The sequence below is a fragment of the Lycorma delicatula genome, chromosome 7 (assembly GCF_047948215.1).
Source record: "Lycorma delicatula isolate Av1 chromosome 7, ASM4794821v1, whole genome shotgun sequence".
NCBI classification, from domain to species: Eukaryota; Metazoa; Arthropoda; class Insecta; order Hemiptera; family Fulgoridae; genus Lycorma; species Lycorma delicatula.
The window spans coordinates 11,365,002-11,392,436 of NC_134461.1; the positions used below are offsets into that span (position 1 = coordinate 11,365,002).

General features: G+C 30.7%; 2 protein-coding genes across 2 annotated transcripts in view; one reads left to right on the forward strand and one right to left on the reverse strand.

Annotated features, from left to right (window-relative positions):
- The window catches only part of Agpat1 (1-Acylglycerol-3-phosphate O-acyltransferase 1), a 33,930-nt gene extending 22,576 nt beyond the window's left edge, over positions 1 to 11,354 (reverse strand). Inside the window, exons 1-3 of the mRNA XM_075371568.1 lie at positions 11,170 to 11,354; positions 10,275 to 10,408; positions 276 to 457 (exon numbers count right to left, since the gene is read on the reverse strand). Of these exons, the coding sequence (XP_075227683.1) occupies positions 276 to 457; positions 10,275 to 10,408; positions 11,170 to 11,354 (501 nt within the window). The remainder of the gene's footprint in view (positions 1 to 275; positions 458 to 10,274; positions 10,409 to 11,169) is intronic.
- Positions 11,355 to 17,917: 6,563 nt separating this feature from the next.
- LOC142327992 (protein CutA homolog) overlaps positions 17,918 to 27,435 on the forward strand; it is a 49,074-nt gene continuing 39,556 nt past the window's right edge. The window contains exon 1 of the transcript XR_012757137.1: positions 17,918 to 18,035. The gene's annotated coding sequence lies outside the window, so the exon portion shown is untranslated. The remainder of the gene's footprint in view (positions 18,036 to 27,435) is intronic.

Consider the following 27,435-nt stretch of genomic DNA (forward strand, 5'->3'; position numbering starts at 1 on the left):
AAGGTAGAGATAAATTAAATAAAGGTATGATACTGTAAAAGTATACTTCATTTTACTTTAATCATGTCACTGAATCTATATGAATCAAATAGATAAAAAGTTCAGCTTTCTGAGAGAAAAGTAACCTTTCTAGAGTGGATCACAGGTAAAGAATAGAGGAATTAAAAAATATAAACATGTTACAAAAATATAACTGTATAGTTACAGAATGAATAAGAAAAGATTTCCAAATAAATTCCTGAGAGATTAGTCACAGACATATTACTTATAAATACCTTATCCTGTTTTAATTTGTCTATTGAATGATTAATTGCATCCTTTGCGGTTTCAGAATTGAGTCTATCAATAAAGATCAGTCCGCATAACCATGCAGCAAGACCAAATGGCCAAGCATAAAGCAATTCCTTTTTTGCAACAACAGTACACTTTTGCATCACTGGCCAAATTTCAAACATACCTGAAATAAAATAAATACAAAGGATACATAAGATCAAATTGGGGTTTCAGAACAATTTATTTTAAGTTTACATACTGAATTATTAAATATGTGTTAAATAAATCAACATCACACACAATCATTTTAGCATTTTACAAATGTTTATTCAGAAAATATTTTGAGGCTGTTGCTGGTATCGTTTCAACTATCTATGCACCCCAAAAGATTTCTTGATGGTCAGAAGTTTGACAGTAACAGTAAGAAAATATCAAGAAACATTACAAGTCAGTGTTGATGGCCAGCCTTCGCGCATCTCAGCCTTTTAATCCAGAGGCCCTGGGTTTGAATCCTGGTCAGGCATGGCATTTTCACAAAAATATCCATTTCATTTCAACCTCTGAAGTAATACCTAATGGTAGTCTTGGAGAATAAAAAAAAGTCAATGTTGGTGGAATTTTATAAACAGGGTATACTAAAATTTTTGCCAAGATATATGAGTGAAATAAATAGATAATTGTATTATTATTATTGATATGCAACTTTTTTTATTTTTCTTGTTTCATTTTTTATCAGTACCCTGCAGACATGTATTTCATTCACATGTAATACTAATCTCTTAAGGTACTTTTTTTTTAACACCCCAAAGGCAATTGGTCTTCGCCACCAAGCGCACAACATGGTCACCTCAGAATGTCGTGGCAGCAGTCTCTGCCCTCCCTGTCTGGGCCCCTTTTGCAAGGGGCTCACCCATCAGGATCCCCCCAGCCTCAACAGAACACACTGACCTCCCTTCAGACAGCTGATGCATTCCTCCACTGGAGGGCTACTGTTCCTATCCCTAACCTACTAGCTACCATCACACTTTTCACGTGCCAGGAATTCCCCTGCGACCCTATCACACCTTGAGGGTCCTTCATACCATCACCGGGGAGCACCGACCCACTCACTCTTGCATATGAACGGATCAGTACACTCTAGGCATGAAGGCTACCTCTTTTGCCCTGATCGTCGCCACGTTTCACCCCATATTCTCTTAAAGTACTTGTAGTTAAAGAATCTTACATGTTTTCAAGTGTTCTGAAAACATTTATGGAGGAATAAAAGGGAAAAAAACTGGAATAAAAAAAAATAATTTAATAGTTAAAACATTATATGTTTTTCCTTGGCAACCAGTGATCATGAATTTAGTAGCAAACTGGGGGTAGGAACAATGGTGTTAAAATTGAATATTTTCATAAAAAAACTTTTGAATTTGATTTACTAACTAAAATATCTGTCATCTAAACACTTTTTAAAAATGTTTAAATACTATTTCTTACCTTTAATGATTTAATTTTTACAAATACTGCATATGGAGCTCCTCTTGGGGCTGTTGAGAAGGATACTCTCTCTTTTTTCAGTTTAGCCTCCAGAACCACTGTAAGGTATTACTTCAGAGCATGATATGTATGAATGTAAATAAAGTGTAGTCTTATACAGTTGCAGGTCGACCATTCCTGAGATTATGGTTAACTGAAACCCAACCGTAAAAGAAAACCGGTACCACAATCTAGTATTCAAATTCATATAAAAGTAACTGCCTTTACTAGGATCTGAACCTTAGAACTCTTGACTTCAAAATCAGCTGATTTGCAATGACGAGTTCACCACTAGACCAACCCGGTGGGTTTTAGAGGGGGATACTGGTGGTATTACTATTCTATCTGAAATTTTTAAATCTTCTTACCACAAAAAGATGCGCTCAGTCAAGCTTCAAACTTCATCAGTAAACCAAATTTTATTTGGAATTAACTATGTTTGTACTAAGGAACTGCTGATGTAAAACATGTGGAATAACTATGCAAAATTAAAACAGAACATTACAAACTGGTTTCATTTGTTAAAAAATGAAAAACATAAATCTATTTTCATTTAATTTGTGATGCATTAAGAAAAAGTGTTAAAAATTTAACTAGTTTTAGATTAATAAATTAATTAATTTGGTATTGTATTAAATTTTGTATAATAATTTTATTTTATCCATAATTTTATTTTACCCAGAAGAAGTGAAGCAAGTAGGTTTGTCAAGGTTCATAGCAAAACTTTATTTCAATATAAACTGGCTTACATAGGTTCTAAATAATGGAGTGCTAAAATTATACTTACATTTAGTAATTAGCCACCAGAGAGTTTATTTAAATAAATATGATAAAAATATATCTGATGGCCAATTAGAATCAAGAAGTGAATGTGTTATCGGAGTGAAAATTCAATATTATATACTTGTACTGTGAAAACATTTGCTAAATGATTAAACATTGGTCAAGTATGGAAATGTACTACTTTGGTAAAACAAGTATTTATAAAAAATAAGTCTATATTATTGAATTTTCTATTTCCAGAATCTTAAAGATAAGCGATTAAAAATACTAACCTAATAAAATCAAATGAAAAGTCAATGAACTAGAATTTTTAAACAAAAAATAAGTGAACAAAACTAATATACTGTTAATTTGAATGTGTAGTAAGTTACTGATACTGTTTATAATTATTTTTCAATATTTAGCATAGATATAAAAGAAATAAACATTTTTTGTAAAAACTTTATTGCTGCATCCCTCAAACTATTTGATAATAAATATTATGAATTAAGTCTACAGTGTAAACTTTACAGCTTAATTTATTTTCTTTAGTGTAACAAGCAAATAAACAAAATTCTACATTATATGACTTTGTATTTACTATAGACATCTACTAATTGTATTTTCAGCTCAGAATCTCAATTTATCTCATTACAGTTCACATATTGTGTTATCATAATAACAATGTGTACATTTGTGTTAAAATCTGTGCTGTGCTTCTTTAAAATGTGTGTTTTGTTTAAAAAACACATTTGTTTAAATACATTAATTTGTGGGAATATTTTACACAGACTTAAACAAGTATCTATGAATACCAACTTTCATTATATCAGTGTTTTTTCATTCAGTTACAGTTATAAATAAATATATATTATTATTATTATTATTATTATGCTTTTACGGCCAACATGGGACAATTTTAGTTAGATCTTTTCTGGGAAAAGCATGTTATTTTACTCTTCCGAGCTGCCCAGTATTTCTTCATCCGTTCAGATCTTGCTTTCTTTTCTTCATCTGTAAACAGCCTCCCTCTTCGTTGTATTTTGTCGTTTGTCTGTCTTTTGTTTAAATCTAATGTAATATTTTGTTTAAATCTAATATATATATATATACAGAGAGAGAGAGAGTGCCACCTCCCTAATAATATTGAGACTAAATTAGGCACAACAAGATGCATCTTACAGTGTTTTTTGGAGTGTAGAAACATTAGTCACTTCATTGTCATCTTTATCTTAATTATTGCTGATATCTTCATCCTTCTTTTATTGAATTGTATAATTTTTTCTTTGCTGACTATTATTATTATCTTCACATTTGCAACATGGATTTAAATTTGGAACTCAAAGCATGTATTAATTGATAAAGAATACTGGAAGAGAATGCAGAAGAGGAACAGTTTGGTTTCAAGATAAGAAGAGGAGCCAGAAATACCATCGGGCTATTAAGGATGGTTAGAGAGATTACGAAAAAGGAAGAGGAATGAGTCTGTCTCGTAGATTTAGAGAAGGGATTTGTTAGTCAGACGGGAGATAATGAGTGAGATTATTAAAGAGAAAAAAGTAGAAAGGAAAGATAGATGGCTAATTAAAGAATTATATATCAAACAATCATCAGCAATGAAAGTAAGTAAAAATATGACTGACTAAGTTGGTCTAAGTTAATGGAGAAAAGTGTTGCCTCTCACTGACACTGTTAAACACTACATTTTTGAAAATATGATAAGGAATACATTAGAAGAGAAGAAGGGATAAGGATAGAAGGACAAAAAAATAAAAAGCATAAAGTTTGCCAATATACTAATTCTAGCTGCTGCTTCAAAGATTATTAACAACCCTGGGGGAAGGAATGGAAGGGTGTAGGATAAAAACTGTTTGTACATGAAGTGTGTAAATAATGAAAGTTTAATATGCTAGATTGTAAACCAATTGATATACTAATTGATAAAAATGTTAAATTTTATTTATTAAAACAAGATAGATCTGAAAGCCTGGAAATAAAAGTACAAGGCCATCAAATAATTGGTAGTCTGATATACGCAGCAACAGGTTCAAGGTCAGACATACGTTGTCCTATTACTATTTTGAGTTTTCAAAATGCTGCAAGTGAACTATTGTATAAACCAATGATATGTATTTTTTGTTTTATTAAAAGTTCTTTGAATTTGAGTTTAGTTCACAAACGGATTGAAACTGATGCAATTCTAGGACAGGTGGATGCTGATAGGGGTAGTGATTGTGATAGAAAATCTACAACTAGTTTCTGCTTTAAAATTCTTGATATTTAGTGTCTTGGTGCTGCAAAAAGCAGCAGTGTGTTTCATTATCAAGTATCGAAGCCAAATATGAGGCGCTAAGTACAGCAACTAGTGACGGTTTTTGGTTAAGACTTACTTTATTTGATTTTGGCGTTTTTAAAATACATGAAAATCTGTCTTGATTTATAAGGACAATCAGTCGATGATTAAAGTTGCAAACAGTCCTGAAAATCATACTTGAATGAAACATATAGATATAAGATATCACCTCATCTGAGAAAAAATGTCTCTACCATTACAGTAAGGTATATTAAAACAAGTGACCAAGTTGCAAATTTATTTAATAAGGCACTAGGCAAAGAAATTGTAAAATTTAGAGATGTGTTAATACTTTCATAATATATCATTCATTCGATTTCCTTTTACATACACAGTTTTGAATAATTTCATTTACGGGTGTGTTGAAAGTTGGCAATAAAATTATGATATATGTGTACAGAATGTCGATGTTGGCAAGCTCGATATATTGTTTTGTAAGAGTTGCTTTTGTTTGATGGTTGATGGCTAAAAAGGTTTTTTACATTATTGCATTCTGTTATATAAGATTAATTAAATGTTGATACCAAATTAAATATATATGTACAGTTCATTTCATTTTCAATAACAATTAATTTAAAAAAAATTGCAAATCAAAATAATGTTTTTTGGGGTACTATTTACAAAATTAATTCAATCAAATCTGTTATTAAAGTTTGATGTTATGACAAATTAAGAAAAATATGTTTGTTATTGTTTCAATCCATGGGAAAGTAAGGTATAAAATTAAATAGTGTCGTATTAAGATATTGTAATTATGTCACTTAACTATTATTATAAGAACATATTTCTTAAATCAATTTTTATTTGGATTGAATTTTGTATCTAATACTGTAAAATCCAACAACAGAATGACAGCTGGAAGACAGTTACAAAGAACAAACAACATTAAAACTGGTCTAGCATGGACTCAAACTATCAACTTTATGTAAAGGAAGACAGGTACTAGACAGTAACCTTCAATTACTCTTCCTTTCTCTTGAGGAACTGTCTATTTCTGAGTTTTTTCTTTTAAATTTTAGTATCCTTGTTTCTCTTTTAATCCATCCAGCATTCCTAACCTCCTGCTTTCTCTTTCACTCAATTTATCCTTCAATTATTATTTTTTTAATAGTCATGTCTTATGATGTGGCCTATCCAATTAGCCTTTCTTCTTTGTATTGCATTAATCTTAATCCTTTCACTCCTTTCAGTACTCCTTACTACTTTCACTTATATTTGTCAAGACCTGATCATTAGTTATTCTCTCTCAGCAGTTGATACCTAGCATTTTCCTCCCTAGCTGCATTTCAAAACTTTTAAGATATTGAGTTTCATTTTCCTTTATTGTCCATGTTGCCACACTCCAAACAAAACATCTTGCAAATCTCTTCCTCAGATCAATAGGTATACTTTTTGTTGTAAGCAGATACCATTTGCAATTCTGCTTCTAATTTTCTCTGTCCAACTTCCATCAAACTTAACTATGCTTCATGTATTTAAAACTACCAACCAGTTCCAATTGTTTTCTCCTCAACAGCAATCTTTGTTGCACCGTATTCTTTCAATATTATCCTCTTTACTTTGGATTTATCAGTGTTTATTCTCATTCTTTATTTTTCTTCTATCTTGCTTATTTTATCCATCATTTGTTATAGCCATTATTACTTAGTCATCTGCAAATTTAATTGTCTTTATTTTCTCTCCGCCTACTGTCCCATAATCAGCTTGCTGTAAGTCATCCAAAGCTTTTTCAATTAGTTGGTCTCCATAAATATTAAAAAGGAATGCAACATTGCTGCCAACTATATGTATGAAACTTTGTTTAAATCTGTCATTCTTTCTATCAAAATTCTCACACAACCTACTGCATCCCTATTTCTCTTTCCCATTCTAAAATCAAACTGCATATCATCCAACATTCTACCTTCCCTCTACCCTATTCAATACTATTCTTGTTAATGCTTTTGCGACATGGGACTTTACTGGACAGAAAAAAACCAAAGGTGTAGTCTCATAGATTTTATTTCCAATTTTTGTCAATCTACCTGTTGCACCCTGAGGCTGTTAACACCTCTTCTGGTAACTCATTACAGTCTGTAGTTTTCTTGCATCTTAGCTTATTAATTGAATTTTTTACTTCTGCTTTTAAAATGATTGGGTCCTTCATTTCTTCATCACATTCTTCTTCGTCATTGATATGTAAATTTTCATGGTTATTTAATGAATCATACAATTTTCCTGTGTACTTCTTCCAAATAATTTTTCCGTCTTTATGTCTGATACTATTTCTCCTTGCTTATCCATTATTCCTTTCTTATTTATTTTCTTTATCTGTACTTTACTCAATTTTCTTGTTCTATTAAACATTTATTCAGCCTTTGCTTGTTTCTCCAACGATTATATCTCTTCACACAGTTCATACATCAATTCTTCCTTGGCCTTTTGTGATTCTCCCCTTATTTCATTGCTTTATTGATTTACTCTTGTATATTTTCCCTTCGTTGTTATTAGCACTTTTCCATTCCTTCTTTCATCTATTTTGTTTAGAATTTTATCTGTTATCAATTCTTAGCTTTTCAGTTTACCTCTGCATTTTCCTAATTCTTCATCAAGGTTTTCTTTGGAATCACTTGCACAGCTTTTCTTATAAATTATATATCGCCTAATATACCTTTTATAATAATAACAAATAACAAAATAACGTAATATCAGAAAATGCTTGCTGAGGAGATGGAGATGAACTGTCACTTGCAGCTTGTAATCACTTTTCTATACAATCATTGTATCATCACAAACTCTAGAAAGTTAAGAGAAACTCCTTGTCCAAGATGCACTCCAGAGTTAACTCTACCTTGCCCGATAGACATTAGCTCATCCAGATATATATTAAATAATATCAGTGACATCAAACAATCTTGTCGAAGACCCTTGTTAATCCTCAACTCCCTAACTTCCTTCCCATCTCCCGCACCAGTCATAATAATTATTTTGGAATATAAACTGACAGCAGAAGTTACAAGATGTTTGGGGTAGCCATTACCCCAAACATCAACTGCAACATATACATAACATTGATCATCAGTCTTAAAAAATTGTCATTTTTAAATTAGCAATCCATAAAAAAAATTGTAAAGAAACTGAACCGTAAAAAGAACTAAACTGAACAACTTGTCATATATTTATCCATAGATAAAAAGATACATACACAACACACAATAATTGAATCAACTTTCACAAATTATCTTGTAGAAACAGGAAAGACGTTTCAAAATGTGCAAATTTTACACTTACCAAATAAAAAGCAAATTCTTAATATGCTTAAACAACATATATATTTACCAAATCAATTAATTTGAAATAAACCAACATATTAAATGATCAGACACAATGCAGTTCGATTATATTTTATTTCGCTACATATTAAAGAGGTTTTCAAACTTAAATTAATATTAAAAATAGTACCACCAGTTTGATTCTACAAGTTAGTCATTGTTTCTGTATGCAACTATCATGCGTCTTTATAAAATTTAAGTTTGGCCTATTCTTGATTATTGTGCCGTGACAGATAATGATAACGTGATAGAGACTATAACATCAGACATAGAACCTGTTCAAAAAAGACTACTCCAAGCTTTAAATTTCCATGGTTTTACTCTCCCAACTGAAAGTTATGAAGATACATATAAGAAATGGGGAATTAATACATTTAAAACAGCATGGTATATATGAACTAGTTATGCCCATAAATTTGTGAATGCTTCCATTACTGGCATCATTAGCAATATTAGTTTTAATATCCCATACGTCATTCTAGAAGACAATAACTGTTTAAATGGTTTGCTTAAACAAGACTGAATCCTTTGGAAAGATGTACTGATAAACTAAATCAGTATGATAATTTAATTAACATTTTTCTGACAAATTAGAAGGAAATTAGGGCAGATATTACTTTAATACATTAAATTTGATTTTTATTTGAATGTTTTTATACATTATTGTGACCTTTGTGTATTGTTTTTAATATTCTAATGAAGATTTGCTTAAGTGGTAGAATTTAAGATTGATTTTTTGTTTTACTTTATATTAGGCTTAGAACTGTCACAGTTAATCCCACTACCAACTTAGCCTAAAATAGTTTTCAAACATATCTTTATAATTTTAATATTAAAGATGATCCTGTTTTTATGCATCACTTATTAAGTAAAATGCATTTATTAAAGTATTACACTATTCTGTGCATTTCTTCACGCACTTAGATGAGGTCATACTGCTTCCCTGTTAAGTAAGATATATCTTCATGGAAGTTGTGATGGCTGTAAGGGGTGATGTAGCGGCCATTCAAAAAAATTACTGATATTATTACAGAAGAGAATCCAGATAATTGCTCAGTTCTCAGGAAGAGAAACAATTTCCATGGAAATTGTTTTAAATGTGAATTATTTATAATATTTTATAATGCTATCAAAGTTCATTATGCTTTTTAAGAAATTAATATTCTGAATGATCAATTACCTGCAGGTAATACTACTATCTACCGGAGCTGGTTACAAGAGGTAGTACATGGACAGGACTAAATAAAATCTGCATAATTTAAAATTATAATTTCTAGTTTTCTTAACTGCAAGAAGGAGTTTTGAAAATCTTAAATAAAATCTGCATAATTTAAAATTATAAATTTCTAGTTTTCTTAACTACAAGGAGTTTTGAAAATCTTCCATCAAGTTTAACATTTGCTTAGTGAAAAGTCTTATTATCTATTAAATATTTTTTAACAAAATCAACAAAAAAAACAAACAGTTAAAGCAGAACTACCAGACATGAGTATAAGTGAAATAAAGATCCATATTGGATGGAATATGACAGAATCACTTTCTGTCATATTCCATTCAGTATGTTTACCTAGAAAACAAAAAAATAAAATAAAATATTTTATAATTTTATTTTTTATAAATACTTGTTCCCACCGAGTTGAAAAAATTATTATAACCCATTATTCCACAACACAGAGAAGAACAACAATCCATTGGTATAAAATATATTTTAAGTCTTTCTCATAGAATATTGATGTTCAAAATACAATGACTCCCTCAGGTGAACTAAGGAAGGTGTCACTTGTAGGTGTGAGTATCATGTTCATTCCATACATTTGACATGTTCATATGTAGCCATTTATTTGGATCTGTGAGAACAAAAAGAATTCATTTCATTCCTCACCTTCCCTAGAAAACCTAACACTGGATGCTTTATATTCTTGAGAAATGTTCTTTCCTTTACAGGAATGACTCCAGTAACCTAAAATGTTAAGTTACAGCACCAACGTATTAAGAGCACTTAACATATCAGTAATAATAATAATAATATATATTAATAGATAAAAAGTAATTACCCAATATATCCAGTGAACTCTGATGGTTTGCCACGATTACACATGCCTGATCTTTTTCCAGATGTTCTTTACCTTGCAACTCCCAATGTAACCCAAGTAACCGTGATATGTGGCAACATAAAAAGGACGCTAATCTATTTTAAAAAAAAGAAATCAATATTACACCAATTTTATACTCTAAAAATATATTAAAATTATGATATTTTGTTCTGACACTAACACTTCTTTCCTACAGTTTCTAAAATTGAACAGATACCTCAAACACCATTTAATGATTTTTCATCATAGAAGGATTAAGGAAAACCCCCATTATTGAAAAATGCCTGGCAAATGTTTAATTTGAATGCTTGAAAAATCCATTTTGGTATCCGTACGAACTAGAAATAATAAAAAAAATTAATGTAGGCTAATACTAATTTTAATGCACATAAATATTCCAAGTTAACCCGATTTATTTTTTAGGCTAGGTAAAACTAATTAGTCAGTAAGAACTTGCAAAAAACTGCAACGAATTGTAGTAAAATTATTAACCAACTACTTCAGATAAAAAATACTGATTGATATGTTAAAAGAATGTTTGTGGGATCTGAATATATATTTTATTTTATAAATTTAAAGACACCAAAAAATTAATTTTTTCACTTTAATCATACACAATAATCATTTATTCTGATGCATTAAAGGGTAAATATTATTCTCATGAATTTAATATAAATAATTACTTTGTGACCTACATTCTCAAATTCATAATTAACGAATATAATTTGTTTATATATTCATTCAGGGGATAAGTTTTGAAAACAAATAACGTACTTTACACTTTTTAATTTTATGAATAAAAGTTCAAACTATAATAATTATCTGTTAACGGCTATTAAAAAAATTTAATTCTTACATTAAATTTTTAACATCCCTCGGTCGCCACATCATAATTGGTATAACAACAACTGAAGTTATCATAATAATACCGTAATAAAGGAAAAATTTAAAGTAATATCTGAACATTTTGCTACTTTCATAAAGTATGGGTAAAGTCAAAATAAACGACACTATAAAACATTCTGTAAATGCAGACGCCATAGCTGGCGCTCATTGACAGATGTTAGGAGGGTTGAAACGTGGTTGAAGGGTTATAATAATAAGTATTTGTGACCCATTTAATACTCCGAAAGTAAATGAAAACAAAAGCTACGGAAAAATGTCACGAGTTAATTTAGCAATTAACCGTAAGTTACAATAACAAGTAAATTGGGGTTTCATGAAGATTTACGTTCATAAATAAAGTCTAACTGCTTAAAATATTACATGTTGTCAAATAAGTAAAAATGCAAATTGAATAAATATTACTGTTTAATTTCGATTTTATGGTTTCAGGAAATTTAATGATTACCCACAAAATCAATAGAATTTTTAACCTTTTCATGTCATTCAGCAATTATGCTTTGCAGGCTATTTGTCGATAATTATATTCATAATATTACTATTGTTCTGCGAAGATTTATTTAGTTAACGCCAACTCTAGATTAAAACTCCTGCGGTCATTTCAATCCGATTAAGTGCTATTCAACTTTAATCCAGTGAGAGTCCGGATTTCTACTCATTTCCGTATGCAGACAATTCGTACTGTTGCAAAATGATAATAGCTTCTCTCTAAAAGAGAAACACTGGCATAAGTAGACGTTCCTTTAAGTATCGTGTAATATTTTTGTGCGTCTAGATGATCAAACTATTTTCGTTTGAAAACAAACATAGATATTTTAGATGAAAGATGGCCTATATATAATTTGGTTTAAAACGTCACACACGCTTAGCCTTCAGTATTCAATATAATTTTTTATGTGTACTCTTCTCGGAAGTTTGACCTAAAATACTGAAGCTACTACAAAAAAAAAGAACGGGTCGTGAGGTAATTTACAGTCAAGTGAAAATTCTTAACATTTCCTTCCCTTTATATTTACGATCTGCTAACTTTATAAGAAATAAATCATCATTTATTCCTAAAAATAATAATATTCAACTGCATCAAACTGAACAGCAAAACTTACTCATTAAGCAGTATAATTAGCCACAAGAAAAGTTTTTGTTACCGTTTTTACTGTTGATAATTTACCGATCTAAAAGACCTTTCAGTTTAATTTAAAATTAAATTTGCTTTTACAAAGCGTTGATTAATTTTTAATCAATACAGAAAAGATAAACTGATTTTTTTTGCAACTAGTTAAGTACACTTCAATAACGTATTCAGTTCAAATACAGTACATCGCAACATTGTATATCCGAATCTGTGACTCACAATACTCCGCAATGGAGTCTGAGAAAATGGATGTACGTACAGTCCGTGAAATCAAGCTATTATTTTCTCTGGACACTTTGGCTTATTGAAAGTCACATATGCGACACGGAAGGTACAACTTCTCCGTTGTGTCATGTATTCAGTCGTTGACACGCTACAACTCCTTGTTCATAGAGTTCTTCGACGATTTTTTCCTTAGTGCAGCTCAAAAACTCCCTGCACACGACTACTCCTTTTGAGGTATTTAGCGTACTATGCGGTTCAACCTCAATGTCCATGTCTCCAATCTTCTCGACTTGGAGACATGGACATGCATGACCCAGCCCGGCATCACTGGTCCTGCCTGGGTTCCACCAATCAGTTGCCTCCCGCAGATTTAACCCTAACTGGGGAGTAAGGTACCGCCTGACCCGTTCTACCGACGACCAAGACTCGCACATAGCAGTAAGGGATCCGATACCCTTACCCATAGGATAATCCCTGCCAAGGGCCGAATTGACTGACTCACGTTGAACGGGGCAAGACTTCGGCAGAGCAAGCTCACATCAGCTCACTCCCAACTCCGATTCCACTACCATCGGGGGGATAAGCACTCCCCACTCACATACCGCTCAACGTAAGCAAAAACAGAACACTATTATACCTCTCACCTCCGTCATTGTCATCATTATAATTACAATAATCATAATTGTCATCATCATATGACTGGTATTAATTGGATGTAGTTATGTAAGAGGGTACCAACTCTAAAAAGCTAGGTTTCCAAGGTAGCCTCTTTTACACCTTTGTGTAAACTTTTAAAACTTTTTAAACCTTTGTGTTATAAATTCCTGACAAAACTGTCAACTACCTTACACACTATTTTTAATCAAAAATGTCATATATTTTTAATATATATACATAAAATACTTTAGATCATTGTAATTTATGAATTATTTCTAAAAATTGGCTATTGGTTCTTCATGCAAAATGTTTTAACTTTTGTTCTGGTGAATCACACTATAGAATTCGTTGTAAACTAGAATCATCAAGTTAGTCAAACTTGATGTCTAACACGTGTCTTTACATTTTGATTATGCCTGAAGTGATGATGTAATTATGAATTTTAAATTTGAGAATAATAGTAAATAGATCTTGTTGAACAATAAGTCCACTAATAGTGTATCATTAAGAAATAGACCATTTGTAGTTTTGGCTGAACCATCAAAAACAACTTGAATTTTAGTCATCAAACTGGAGGTTTAAATACGCATGATGAGGTAAATAAAATACATTTGACATATACATTTGAAGTGTAGACATATGACCTAAATCTAAGTATTTCTTGATAAAGGTGGAATACCACCTAGAGTTAAGGCTAGAGTTATTTTTTAACTTACAGTCTAAAGATAGAAATCTACATTTAGCATTGGCATAAGAATCGGCAAGTTCAATGTCATCAGATTTGCGAGGTAACAAAACAACGAACCTGTCATCTTCATTGTGGAAAGTGTTATCAGAAAAATGTTTTTTGCATGCTGAGTGTTTAGTGATTGAAACATGAAATGAATAGTGTCTTGTGGATTGCATATATTATGTGGCTTTGCGCCGTATATTTAAATTGCCTAAAAATATTCATCAGATCTAGAGCAATGATAATGAAATTTTAGACCGGGTGTTTCTATTTCTGCGTCGGTCTTATACATAAAATCTGATATTGTTGCGTACAGTTTTTGTATTGGGAACATTTATAATGTTTGCTTTTCAATAGAAAATAAATTTTTTAAAAGATCTAGAAATTTTTTACAATAAAATATAGATAATCATCTAACTTACACAATAAACACTGAATAACTTTAGATTTTGAATAATAGGAAAAGGAAAAAATAATAACTATGATAAGAGAGGTAACTGATAATTATTAACAAAGTGTAGACAAGGTACATCTAGAAGTAAGAACTGTTAGCACAAATTGCCAGTCTACTGCTAGTGTCAAGGCCACACATGCATATTTATTTCTACTGTTGAATGAAGTGTTCCTAAATTTTATTTATGTTCATGATGAAACATGATTTCATATCATGTTTAAACAATCTTCCACTTGCAAATTATTTGTATCAGGTTTTCGAACATAAGATTTTCAACCTCATAATATTCACCATCAAATTTGAGAAATAGATAAATATTATGAAATTTAAAAGCAAGTACTTTTAGAAATTGAAGCTTGTTTTAATTTCTGAAAGTTACAGAACACAATGTGTAGCAAAGATCTTTCTCTGTTCTGGTACTGTACTGCTGTATAGAACACAAATGCAATGTATAGAAGTTGCTCAACTCATTTCAACCATACATAGTATAAAATGTACTTTACAGTGAATGTTATGTCAAGCACGAATGACCACCAGCATAAATAAATAAAATAACCTTAAAATATATTACTTCTCCCACTATGGAGGTGATAGATTCAGATTATTATTATTAAGTCAGCATAAAATTAAGGGTTAATATTTTGTATAAAGTTGATTATAATTTAATTACTTTCAAGTCAAAATTTAAAGAATTTGAGAAAAAAATACTACATTTTTTGTTTGTGCATAGCAATGCACAACAGCATACTATAGGAGTTGTTCAACTCATTTTGCTGGGAACAATTCAGTTACTACTATAAGGGGCTGGACTTAGCGCTGAGTGATTTTCCTCTGTTTATGCACCCCAAGAAATTTCTTGAAGGCCAGAAGTTTGACAGCGATAATAAAACATCAAGAAATATTTCAAGTCAGTGTTGATGGAATTCTTTGGACAGGGTATCTTAAAATTTGTGGCAAGATGTATGTGTAAAATAAATAAATATTTGTAATTTTTCTTTAGATATAATCTTTCATTTTCTCATTTCATTTATTATTAATAATCTATTAATATTAATCTCCCTTTTTATTTTTACTAATAATAATAATAACAAGAAATACTTATCTCTTAGGGCAGTTAAAGAATTTTATTTCAGGTGTTTTTCTTTGGAGGAACAAAGAAGAAGAAATAAAGTAGTATAGTTGTTTTTCTTTTAATTTAATAATTATTTATAACATATGTTGTTTCTTGGCAACCAGTGATTGTTTTAAATCTAGTAGCAAATTTGGGAAGGAGCAGTTAATGTGTTAAAATTGAATATTTTCTTTAGGAAAAAAAACTTTGGAATTGGATTTATTAACTAAAATATTATCTGTCATCTAAAACAGTTCCTAAAAATGTTTAAATACTATTTGTTACTTTTAATGATTGTTGTAATTTTTACAAATACTGCATATGGAAATGCATTGGCTGCAGCGCCAGCAGCAACTACAGCAGCAGCGGCTGGTGGTGCTGGTGGTGGTGATGCTAGCACAAAAGGAAAAGGAGGTGCTCAGTCATTGTATCAAACTTCACCAGTTAACATTTTATTTGGAATTGTTGTGTTCATACTTAGGAACTGCTGAGGTAAAATGTTTGGACTAATTATGCAAAATTAAAACATTACATTATGGACTAGTTTTTTTTTGTTAAAAAATGAAAAAATTATAAATTGTGTAGTTAAAGACATTTTATTCATTTAATTTGTGATGCATTAAGAAAAGTGTTATAAATTTGTCTAGTTTTACGTTAATAAATGTATTAATTTGGTATTATATTTAATTTTGTATTTTATTTGAACCATAACTGTGACAAGAAATGGAACAAGTTTGTTGAGCCCTAGTTCTTAGCCACCAGGGAGTTGTATTTTTAAAAATACAACTTAAAAATACCTTAAAAGTAGTACAATAAAAACACATGAAGTAGAATTTTTAAACAATGAGAAACAGTATTAACCTACTGTTAAATTTTGATTGTTTGGTAAGTTATTGATACTATTTGTTTTTCAAAATTTAGCCTAGATCTAAAGAAATCTCTAAATTTAGGGGTGCAGCAATATTTTTAAAATGTAAGAAATAAGTCTAAAATATAAACTCCTTAGCTTAATTTTTCTTTAACGTAGTAAGCAAACAAACCAAATTCTAAATCATGTTTGTACTGTTGACATCTATTAATTGTAATTTACAGCTAAAAATTTCAGATGTGTGTGGTTGTATAATATCAAATACAATATCTTACTTCTGTGTCAAGACTTAAAATACAGCTAGCTGATCAGGTCAGGTAGTGTGCTGTGAAATGCCACTGACATATTTAGCCTTTAGCAGTCCTCACAGTTCAGTTTGATCCAGCTTTAATGATAGCCATGGTAGAATCAAGCTGAACTTTTTGAAACCACAGGAAATAGACCAGTTGAATTCCACTTTTTGATAAAAAAAAACCCTGACTGAAAAGTTAAACAACCACTGCATGTGCTATAGCCCAAAAATTTGACTTTTCTACAGAAAAGATGCATTTTAACTATCACTACAAAAGCAGAAAAAACATTCATTTAGTTGACCATCATGAAAATGTTGAATGAAATTAAAATGTTAAGTATAAGATTTTATAAAATATTCATTGAACATTTAATAAATGTGAAGATATGTTGTATGTAAAATTTCAAATGCATATATTTTAAGCTGTATGGTATATATAATTGAAAATTGAATGTGGGAAAAAGTTATAGTTTACCCTATTCAAATTACTAAGAGTATAGTTGGAATTATGAACTCTAAATTGATTTAAATTGTAAAACAATGTATTCCACAATTCTTTTTATTTAAATTACTAAGAGTATAGTTGGAATTATGAACTCTAAATTGATTTAAATTTTAAATTGTAAAACAATGTATTCCACAATTCTTTTTATTTAAATTTTAAAGTTAATTTATATATTTAAATGACAATTCTACTAAAAACCTAAATTAATACAGTAAAACATAAAACTTTAAACTAAGGCTACTATGCTATTAATTTATTTGCAAAAATAAATTTACAAAATAAAATTGGAGACTCTTGTAACTGTCCTTATGCTTTATTAAACAGCAATTATGTAACAATATTAAGTTACAATTATTCAATAATAAAAAGAAAAATGGAAACCTAAAGTTAGATATTTAAAAAAATTCATTTTTGTAAATTGACTTTAAACAAATTTTATACCTAAAACTAATTTATTTAATCCTTTGTGATGTTAACTTGTTTGGCTATTAATGGTCTGTTTCTCTATAGAAACAAAACATGGATTTATACTTTTTCTTAACCCTTTCACTACCATAGGGACTTGGATTGTCCCAGAGCTGGATCAAACTGTACTGATGGGACATATTCTTGGATTTGCTTAATTGTATATCCCATTGGTATAGACAGTTCATGAAATGAAATCATCTGATTCTTCTTTCAATTATCATGAGATGGCAGCACATCCTTGCATCTTACCCAGTGACCAGCTGTTGGCTATTTGCTGCCAATTATTACCATATTGAGGTTATGTAAATGGTGTTACAAGTTGTTTTACAAAAGACTAAACATATAGTGAGAACATACAAGCAAAGCTCCATTATTTGGTAAGTCCAACTTTTTTATAATCTAATTTTTACTTCTCTGGGATGTATTTGTCCCAATAGTATTACGATTGTACAAATGTCCCGGTGGTACTGAAATGACCTAGATATTTACACAACAAATATTGTTTACTTTTCTTTCATTTCCCCTTTTTACTTGCATTACCTTCTTTTTTTACTATTGTGTTGCCATTATATCGCATAATCTTTATTTAAATTTATCCTCAATAAATTTTAATTTTTTATTTTTTCCACACCTTTTATTTTATTACAATATTAAAACAATATTTTGTCAGAAATACGATGAGTAAACACATTTTTTCTTCAAGAGAGATAATGGACCAGCATGAAGTCAGTGAAGGTTGATGAATCTTTATTTAGAGAGTCTGAACTAGATTGGTCAGCTAATTCTTCTGATTCAGAAGACGATGTCAACAAAATAAATAGTTGAAGTTATGAAAGTTGAAGGTAATGTAAATCCACCTACTAATAACAATATTAATAATGATATAACTGGTCAGAATAACGAAAATTTTTTGTGGCATTATTGACATTACACCAAGGTTCAAACAAAGGATGAAAGTAACAGAAAATGGACTAACTGCAATATTGTATAATATCACTAGGGCATCACATGAATTCTTTCTGGGAATGTTTCCAAAAAGCTTGTTTATGTACATTGCACACTGTACAAATCAGAGTAGTTACTAAGGCAAAAGACAGGAAAATACATTCCTTATACAGATTTCTATGAAATAATGTTGGTTACTGTAGTGATAATGGTTGTCATACAATCATGTACCAAAGCTTTCAGACTATTGGTCTAGCAATATTTCTGTAGAAAATGAAGCCATAAAAGGCAATAGCAAGAAACTGGAGTCAGATAATGCTTTCAAAATTAAATCAATGAACCTCAGAAACCAGCTCAATGTTCAAAGACAATACTACATTGATGAAATGGTTTCATGCTTGAAGCATACCTTTTCAAAAGCTAGGAGTCCTTTCCAGAGCATTGACGAGTCAATGGCTAAATTCAAGGGCAAATCTGTATTGAAGCAGTATATGCCTTATAAACCCATAAAACGAGGAATTAAAATTTGGGAAAGATTGGATTCTCCCACTGGGTATACATATGACCTAAATATATACTCTGGAAAGGATAAGGAAGCATCAAAAGATATGACTCTTGGTGAAAAAGTTCTTGTGACAGATTTTTTACTAGTGTACAGATGCTAGAAATAAGACTAGACTAACCATGTCTACTTGCAATTCAAATAGAAAAAGAATATAAGTTGAAAAAAGTGAATATGAATTTAGAATTTCTGATTCTGGAGTGTTAGCTGCTAGATGGCAAGACAGTAAGGAAGTTGTTATAAACAATTGTCATTACCCTGAAATTGGAAAAGAAATTCGTAAACAAAAAGATTGTAATAAACTTGAGATAACCTACCCTGAATCAATTAATTTTTACAATAGAGTAATGGGAGGAGTAGATCTTATATGATTTCAATTGAAAATCGACAAAACTGTGGAAGAAAGTTTTTTATAAACTATTGATGGTAGCCACTGTAAATTCATGGATATTATTTAACGAAGTGAAATGTAAAATGTTCCACTAATATAGTTTCTTGTTCCATTAGCTGAACAATTGAATGGCTGCAGGAAAAGAAAATTACAAAATAAAACGTAAGCTTACACCCGGTAGCCCTTCAAATATTTTTTAGATGTTAGCTAATGTAGGTGATAATTTACCTGAAGGGAAGACTAGAAGATGTGCTAGGTGCTCAAAAAATAAAAAGGAAACTGTGCCAACTGCCATTGTGCAAAAATTGTTTCAGGTTGTATCTTCATGGAAAAAACTAATATTTTTCAGCATTTCTTGTATTTTATTCAGTTTCTTATTTTTAATATTATCAATTTTGTATTTTTTATATTTCTTTATGTACTTCTCTAATATTTTTAATTTATTGATTTTTGACCAGATTGTGGTTTAACAAAATTTAAAATTTTTAAAATTTTGTGATTAAGATTGTATGAAAATTTTTTTATAAATTTTATGATAAAAAACACAGCAACAATTTTTTTTCTGTGAATAACTTTAGTATAGATATAATACGTACATAACATTGTATATTATATAATTGTAAAATAGTTTCAAAATTTTGTGATTTATAAGATGGTTTTCAAAATTTTTTTATAAATTTTATGATAAAACAGCAACAATTTTTTTTCTGTGAATAACTTTAGTATAGATACAATACGTACATAACATTGTATAATTATATAATTGTAAAATAGTTTCAAAATTTTGTGATTTATAAGATGGTTTTCAAAATTTTTTTATAGATTTTATGATAAAACATAGCAACAATTTTATTTCTGTGAATAACTTTGGATGTACATAACATTGTTAAAATGATTGTGACAATAAAGTTTCATAATTAAATTTTATGATTTGTCTATTATAGCACTACCAGTGGGACCTATGTGTCCCACCCCCCCTTCCTATTTACATTATTTTTTCATATTATTGTGTATTTATATGTTTATAAAGAAAATAACCCAAATTATCTTATGAAATTTATAAAAAATTGGTAGCGAAAGGGATGGTAAATATAATTTTATTCTTCTGTAGACAAGACAGATGGACAGTCAAGTTGTATAGGTAACTTGTACCCTGTAATAAATAGTAATTGAAAAATTCTTAATTTGTTCAAGAATTGATTAAATTGTATTTAAATTGTAATCAAAATAAAAAAGACTTGTAATGGAAGGGGTGGATAGTGTCAAAATTTTTGAAATGCTATGCAGCACAAGCCTGTATCAACACATAACATCAATTTAAATAAGAGATTATTTCTAAAGTTGTTAAATGGTTGTTAGATATTTATTAAACATTTTTTTTACCAAATTAAAAGCATTGGTGACTTACTTCATTTGAAAAGTTTATATTCTTAAATTTCAACAAATTTGATTTATCTGTGTTTGCATGAGCACGCACGTGTGAAAAAAATTGATAGTAAAGTTAATTGCTGTGGTATCTTCATACTGACTTTTCATTCACATTACAGTATTACAGTCAAACTTTCAGCTAAGAGTTGTGCAAATGCTTATATTAAATTTTCTCTCTGCCTTTGTTAATAGATTAACAAATGAATACTCTATTTATTTGAATAGAATATTTATACATCAAAAGTAAGCCAATAAGCAATAATTATGTAATTATTGCTTAATCTTTCGATTTTGTCATACATTTAGAGAATTCAACATTAAGTTATTTAATTCGATAATATTTATTTTTATATATAAAAAAATCTATATAAAATTTTTTTATATATAAAAAATTGGTTGGATTAAGCTTATACAGACATACAGTTGTATAAGGCAACTATGAGTTAATTGAAATGAAATGGAGGATTTTAAAAGTGAGCTAAAATTTTTTTTTACATCCTGGGTTATATTCCACAAAAGTAAAAATATCAAATTGCCAATTTTACCATAAATCACTGTAAGTTATATCCTTTAGGTTTCCATAATTAATTTGGGCACTTGTAGATAAGAAAGTAACATTTTACAAATTGCACAGAAGTATAAGTTGCTGCATAATAAAAGTATTTAAATTCTCAGAATCCCCTCATAAGTAATAGGTGAGAATCTTGCACTTAGATAAACAGGTGTAAATATTTTATAAAAATGCCCATTTGTAATGAAACAAATTATATTTTTACAATAAACACTTTTATTGATATGCAGGACTGCATTCACACTTTTGAGCGCTACACCTAAAACTGTAAATGGAGACATGTTCAGGCCACATGACATTTTTCGATTTATTGTAATACTTAACCTATCTGAAGTGTGAGAAATATACATTTTAAAGTTTTACCTGATTTTAAATTATTCAAACAAAATATTACAATTTGTTTTTATTGTTACAAAGAAATAAGAAAAATACAAGAGAAAAAACCAAATAAAAAATTGATTACATTTATACATTGATTTTGGCTGACAAAAAACAGATGAGGCACTTGTTTACTCATTTTCAAAGCATATTTTCTGTCAAAACGTGTTGTCAGAGATTCATAGCACATAGTACACTGCCCTCTTTTTGCCATGGTTGCTGTGAGTTTGATTCTGCGTTGGAATGGACGTAGATGCTGTAGAATGAGGAACTTGCTGGAGGATGGCCAGCGCAATTGATTCTTTGGAAGTTGTAGACATTTTGGGCTCACCCATCATTATATATGTTAACAACTGCTGTATTGGTTAAAAGCTTGAAAGCAACTTTCCTAAACCACTTTGGCCCTTGGCCAAAGTGCCCTTGGCGCAGTGTGTTACAATAGGAAGATGATTGATCAGATACATCTATGTAGCCTTTAGCGGCATTGTAATATACTATTGTCAAAGGTTTCATTGATGTCATAGCAGTTACCTCAACCATTTCTGGTACTGGTACATCCTTAGTGGTTAGGAATAACATATTGCGTTTGTCTATCCATTTCCCAATTATGATGTTCCCTGAGAGTGCCCACTAAATGGGTTTTCCTTTCTAGAAGTTTTTCAGCCAAGTCAATACTACTGTAAAAATTGTCAGTGTACAATGTTCTTCCCTAATTCAATAATGGTGCCATAAGTAGTATTTTTTAGTTTTTGTCAATTCACCAGGTGGCTCAATCTTCTTTTCCAGCATAAACTTTGGTGCACCATGTTTATAACCACTGACCAAACAAAGTTTGAAAACTTTTATGCTATATCTATGGCGCTTGCTGGGTATATATTGACAAAATTTTAGACAACCCCTGAACAGAATTATCAATTCACCAATGGTAACTTTTTCACTTGGCTCATACATCTTCTTGAACTTCTCATTTAGAACAGTTAGTAAATGTTCAATTTTATGTAGTCTGCCGGGTGGGCATTGTTCATTGTAAGAAAAATGTATAAATTTCAAGAGCAATGCAAATATGTTCCTACTCATTTATCTACTGACCTCATTTTTATATAACATATTATTTGACCAATTGTCTTTCAAAGAGGGTTTTTTGTCTAACCCCATACAGATAAACAAGGCTTCAAATAAATGAATTTCATAATCAGTTTGTCATACCAAGTGTTTAATCTACTGCCAGGGGGTTATCTACTATGTTGTTATTCTTTTAACGATGTACTGATTTGCATACAGATTTGTGTTTGCAACAATAATTTCCAAAATGCCTTTATAAATAAATTGAAGAAATCAACTGGACTTCTATTGGTATTTTCTAACAAATAATGGCAGTGTATAGAAATAGCATTCCTCTTATCACAATGAAAATCTGAGAGATTACTTGTAGAGTTTGACCGTTCCGTTTGAATCCCATCTCCAGCACTCGTACCTGGTTGTTCACCATCGTCTGATGTATCGTCTTGTACCTCAAGTTCATCCTCTGTAAAAATGAAAATGAAACCTACTACTATAACCTTATAAACATTTTTATATAAGTATAACAAATTTTTATTTAATAAGTTTTTATATTAAATAATTTTATCAAAATTTCATATAAAAAGTAACAAAAATAAAAAAGTTAACTTACCACCCCCACCACTTGAAAAGTCTGTTTCATCCTCTTGAAGAATTTTCTGTAATTGTTCATCTGTATAATATCTCCGATCATGAGCCATAGCAAACACAATGTACAAGAAAATCTACTAAAGTCATTCAATATCTACTTATAAAACACCTTTTACAACAGCAGTCTCTTAACACCATTTAGTCAGTGATATGTTTGTGAGGCTATGCTGCAACCTGGTGAGAAAAAATCTAAGTGCCAAAAATGCAGTGTTACAGTAGGAGACCACTAGAGTTAGACTGAACATAGTAATAACATGTAGGATGCGTATCAGGGCTACACAAGAGCAAAAAACAAGACCATTAACTGTGTATCAGTTATACAAACAGTGTTTGGGCCATACTAAAAATGTATCAAGATTGATATGCATGGCGCTCAAAATATTAATTACTTGAATTCTTTGTGACAGTTGTCCCATTCAACTAAAATAGTTAATTCCCTGGTTCAGTTTTTCAACAACTGCAGTGTCGGAATGGTCTTTATTAACCATTACTTCAATATCATGATCATTTTTATTGAGCTGATTTCTAAGTTATCGCCTTCTTCATTTGTTATACAATGTAAAGCATTTAGAAATCTGGCGCCCAAAGGGGAGCTTTATCCATAGATAATTAAACACAGGAATTTCCCTTACAGAATCTGTAAAGCATTTTTGACCTTGCAGACTTGTGGGCTCTGTTAAAATTTTCAAACCAAAGGGTCATCTAGATTATCTGTTGTAGAAAGAAGAAGCCACTCTTTTAGGGGATAAAAGAATCTGGGACTGGTCAACCCCTTGCTTCCATTTATTTATTTAATAGGCTTTTCTTAGTACCTCTTGTCACACATTTCCAGTCAAGTTGACACTAACATAATAAAATAAAAAATCTGATCCATAAACTATCATACAATTAATTGAACGATGATCATTATGGTCCACATATTGACATCATTTAACATTTTGTATCATCCACTTTGAATGTTACATTGTATGAAGTTCATTTGTCAAAAAATTAAACCCTTTGGATACTGAATTTTTACATCCTTGCAGGACTGGGTGGAGTCTTTAAAGGAGATTTATTATCTGTTTGGAAGAATTTTGAATTTTAACTTAAGTTTTCACTGTTATCATAAATCAATTACAACATTCTGTATATGAAAGGTAACTGCAATGTAACACATGGTTACTCATATCTCGCAAATGAAAAAAGATGATCAATTAAAATAAATACAGCAGAAAAATTCATTTGTAAAATTTTCCTTTTTTTTCTGTGTTTCCATTTATAGCTACAGATTTCTTCCATCAGTGAATCTGTTTTCTCAATCCATCAATTAAGAATACTGTTGGTCTTTAATTGAGGAAAGAAGTGAAAATTGCCGGGCACCAATTCTGGTGAGTATGACGGGTGTGAAATAGGTTCGGATTTCAACTTTACAACAGCCTCAGTGGATGCATACAATGTATGTGGCCAAGCATTATCATGTTACATAATTATCAGCTCCATAGAATATTGAACTCGATACATGTCTACTAAGGTCTGACATCTCTGCTGAGGTCTAAGGTCTACAAGAGGTGTAACATCTTCATGTAAAACACAGAATTTACTCAACTCAGCTTCCAGGTAGTCAGTCATTACACGTGTATAGAATCCCAGAATACCGTCAAGAGAATTTTTTTCAGAAGTTTGGGTTTTATGTTTTTGATTGTGGCAAATCTTAGTGCTGGTATTCTGTGCTCTGTTGTTTTTCTTCTGGATCGTGATAAGGTACCCATCACCCATCACAACATTAAAAAGGAAATCATCACTCTCATCACAATATCATTTCAGAGACTGTTGTTTACTTTCTGTGAGCTTTGTGGCACTCATGCAAACAGGTTTTACAGTAGTCTAGATGTGCAATAATGCGTCTTTCTTTTTCCTGTTTAGCCTCCGGTAACTACCATTTAGATAATACTTCAGAGGATGATATGTATGAGTATAAATGAAGTGTAGTCTTGTACATTCTCAGTTCGACCATTCCTGAGATGTGTGGTTAATTACAACCCAACCACCAAAGAACACCGGTATCCACGATCTAGTATTCAAATCCATGTAAAAATAGCTAGCTTTACTAGGACTTGAACGCTGAAACTCTTGACTTCCAAATCAGCTGATTTGGGAAGAAGACGCGTTCACCACTAGACCAACCCGGTGGGTCGCAATAATGCGTCTAACTCATTGTTTCAATTTGCTTGTGAGTGGTGATGTGTTATTGTGTGATGTGACTGTCATTTTAGCCAATGGTGTGAGCCAGGTTGGTTTCTATCTTCTTTAAAAGGAGGTGGGTAAGTTGTTTATAACTCACCCAACTCCTTTTGGAGCTTCTCTTCAGGTGCAGAAACTTGTTGACTGCTTGAGGTTCATCCTCAAATATTCACATTTTTATTGCCCATCTGCTTATAATACTTCAATCAACAATTTCTTCAACATAGGTGATCACTATTACTAGAGTTATCTTTGCTGTTGAAAATTCAATCATTGCATGTTATTTTAGATGCATTATAATAGCAAGTGTATTCGACTCCATAATAATGGTGACTGATAGAGAATGAAACTGTGTTGATCAATGAATTTTGAAACGAGTAGGGAAATGAAACTACAAAATGGCAGCACTGTTTATTTTGTGCAGTATTTTGTTCTCTCCTTAAGTTCCAGTGTGCATTACATTTCACATGCCCCTTGTATGGTAAGTTAGCCAACCCAGTACTGAAGGCCTTGGTGCGGGAATTACAAATATTTTACTAATATCACAATATTTGTTTCAGCTGGTTTATTTTTACTAGAAAACAAACCAGTTGTCAATGCTTTCATCTGAGATAAGACTTGATCAGTGCTGGACTGATAAAGAGTTTTACTGTTCACAAGTAGTGTTTTTTTTTTTCAGTCTCGACTATTTTTGATGCAGTTCTCAAAGATTCCGTATCTAGTGTCATTCATTTCATTTCAGAAAACCCCCTACATCCTACATTCCTAACAATTTGTTTTACATTTCCAAATGTTGCCTGCTTACACAATTTTTCCCTTCTACCTGTTCCTCCAATATTAAAGCAACTATTCCAGGATGCCTTAATATGTGGCGTGTAAGTCTGTCTCTTCTTTTAACTATATTTATTCAAATGCTTCTTTCTTCATCAATTTGCCACAACACCTCTACATTATCTGGTTTTTAACATTCTCCTACAGCACCATACTTCAAAAGCTTCTAATCTTTTCTTCTTAGGTACTCGAATCGCCCAAGGTTCACTTCTACATAAAGCTATACTCCAAATATATACTTTCAAAAATGTTTTCCTGACATTTCAATTAATTTTTTATGTAAACAAATTATGTTTCTGACCAGAGGCTCATTTCGCCTGTGCTACTTGGCAATTTATATTGCTCCTGCTTCATCTAACTTTAGTAATTCTACTTCACAAATAACAAAATTCTTCTACCTCTGTAATCTTTTCTCTTACTATTTTTATATTCAGTGGTCAATCAACATTATTTCTATTACATTTCATTACTTTTGTTTTGTTCTCGTTTATTTTCATGTGGTAATTCTTGCAAGGGACTTCATTCATGCTGTTCATTGTTTCTTCTAAATCTTTTTTACTCTCAGCTAGAATTACTATATCATCAGGAAATCTAGCATATTTATCTTTTCACCTTGTACTGTTATTCCAGATATAAATTGTTCTTTAAAACCATTAACTGCTAGTACTACGTACAGATTATAAAGTAACAGAGATAGGAACATCCTCATCGAACTCCCTTTTTTACTACGGCTTCTTT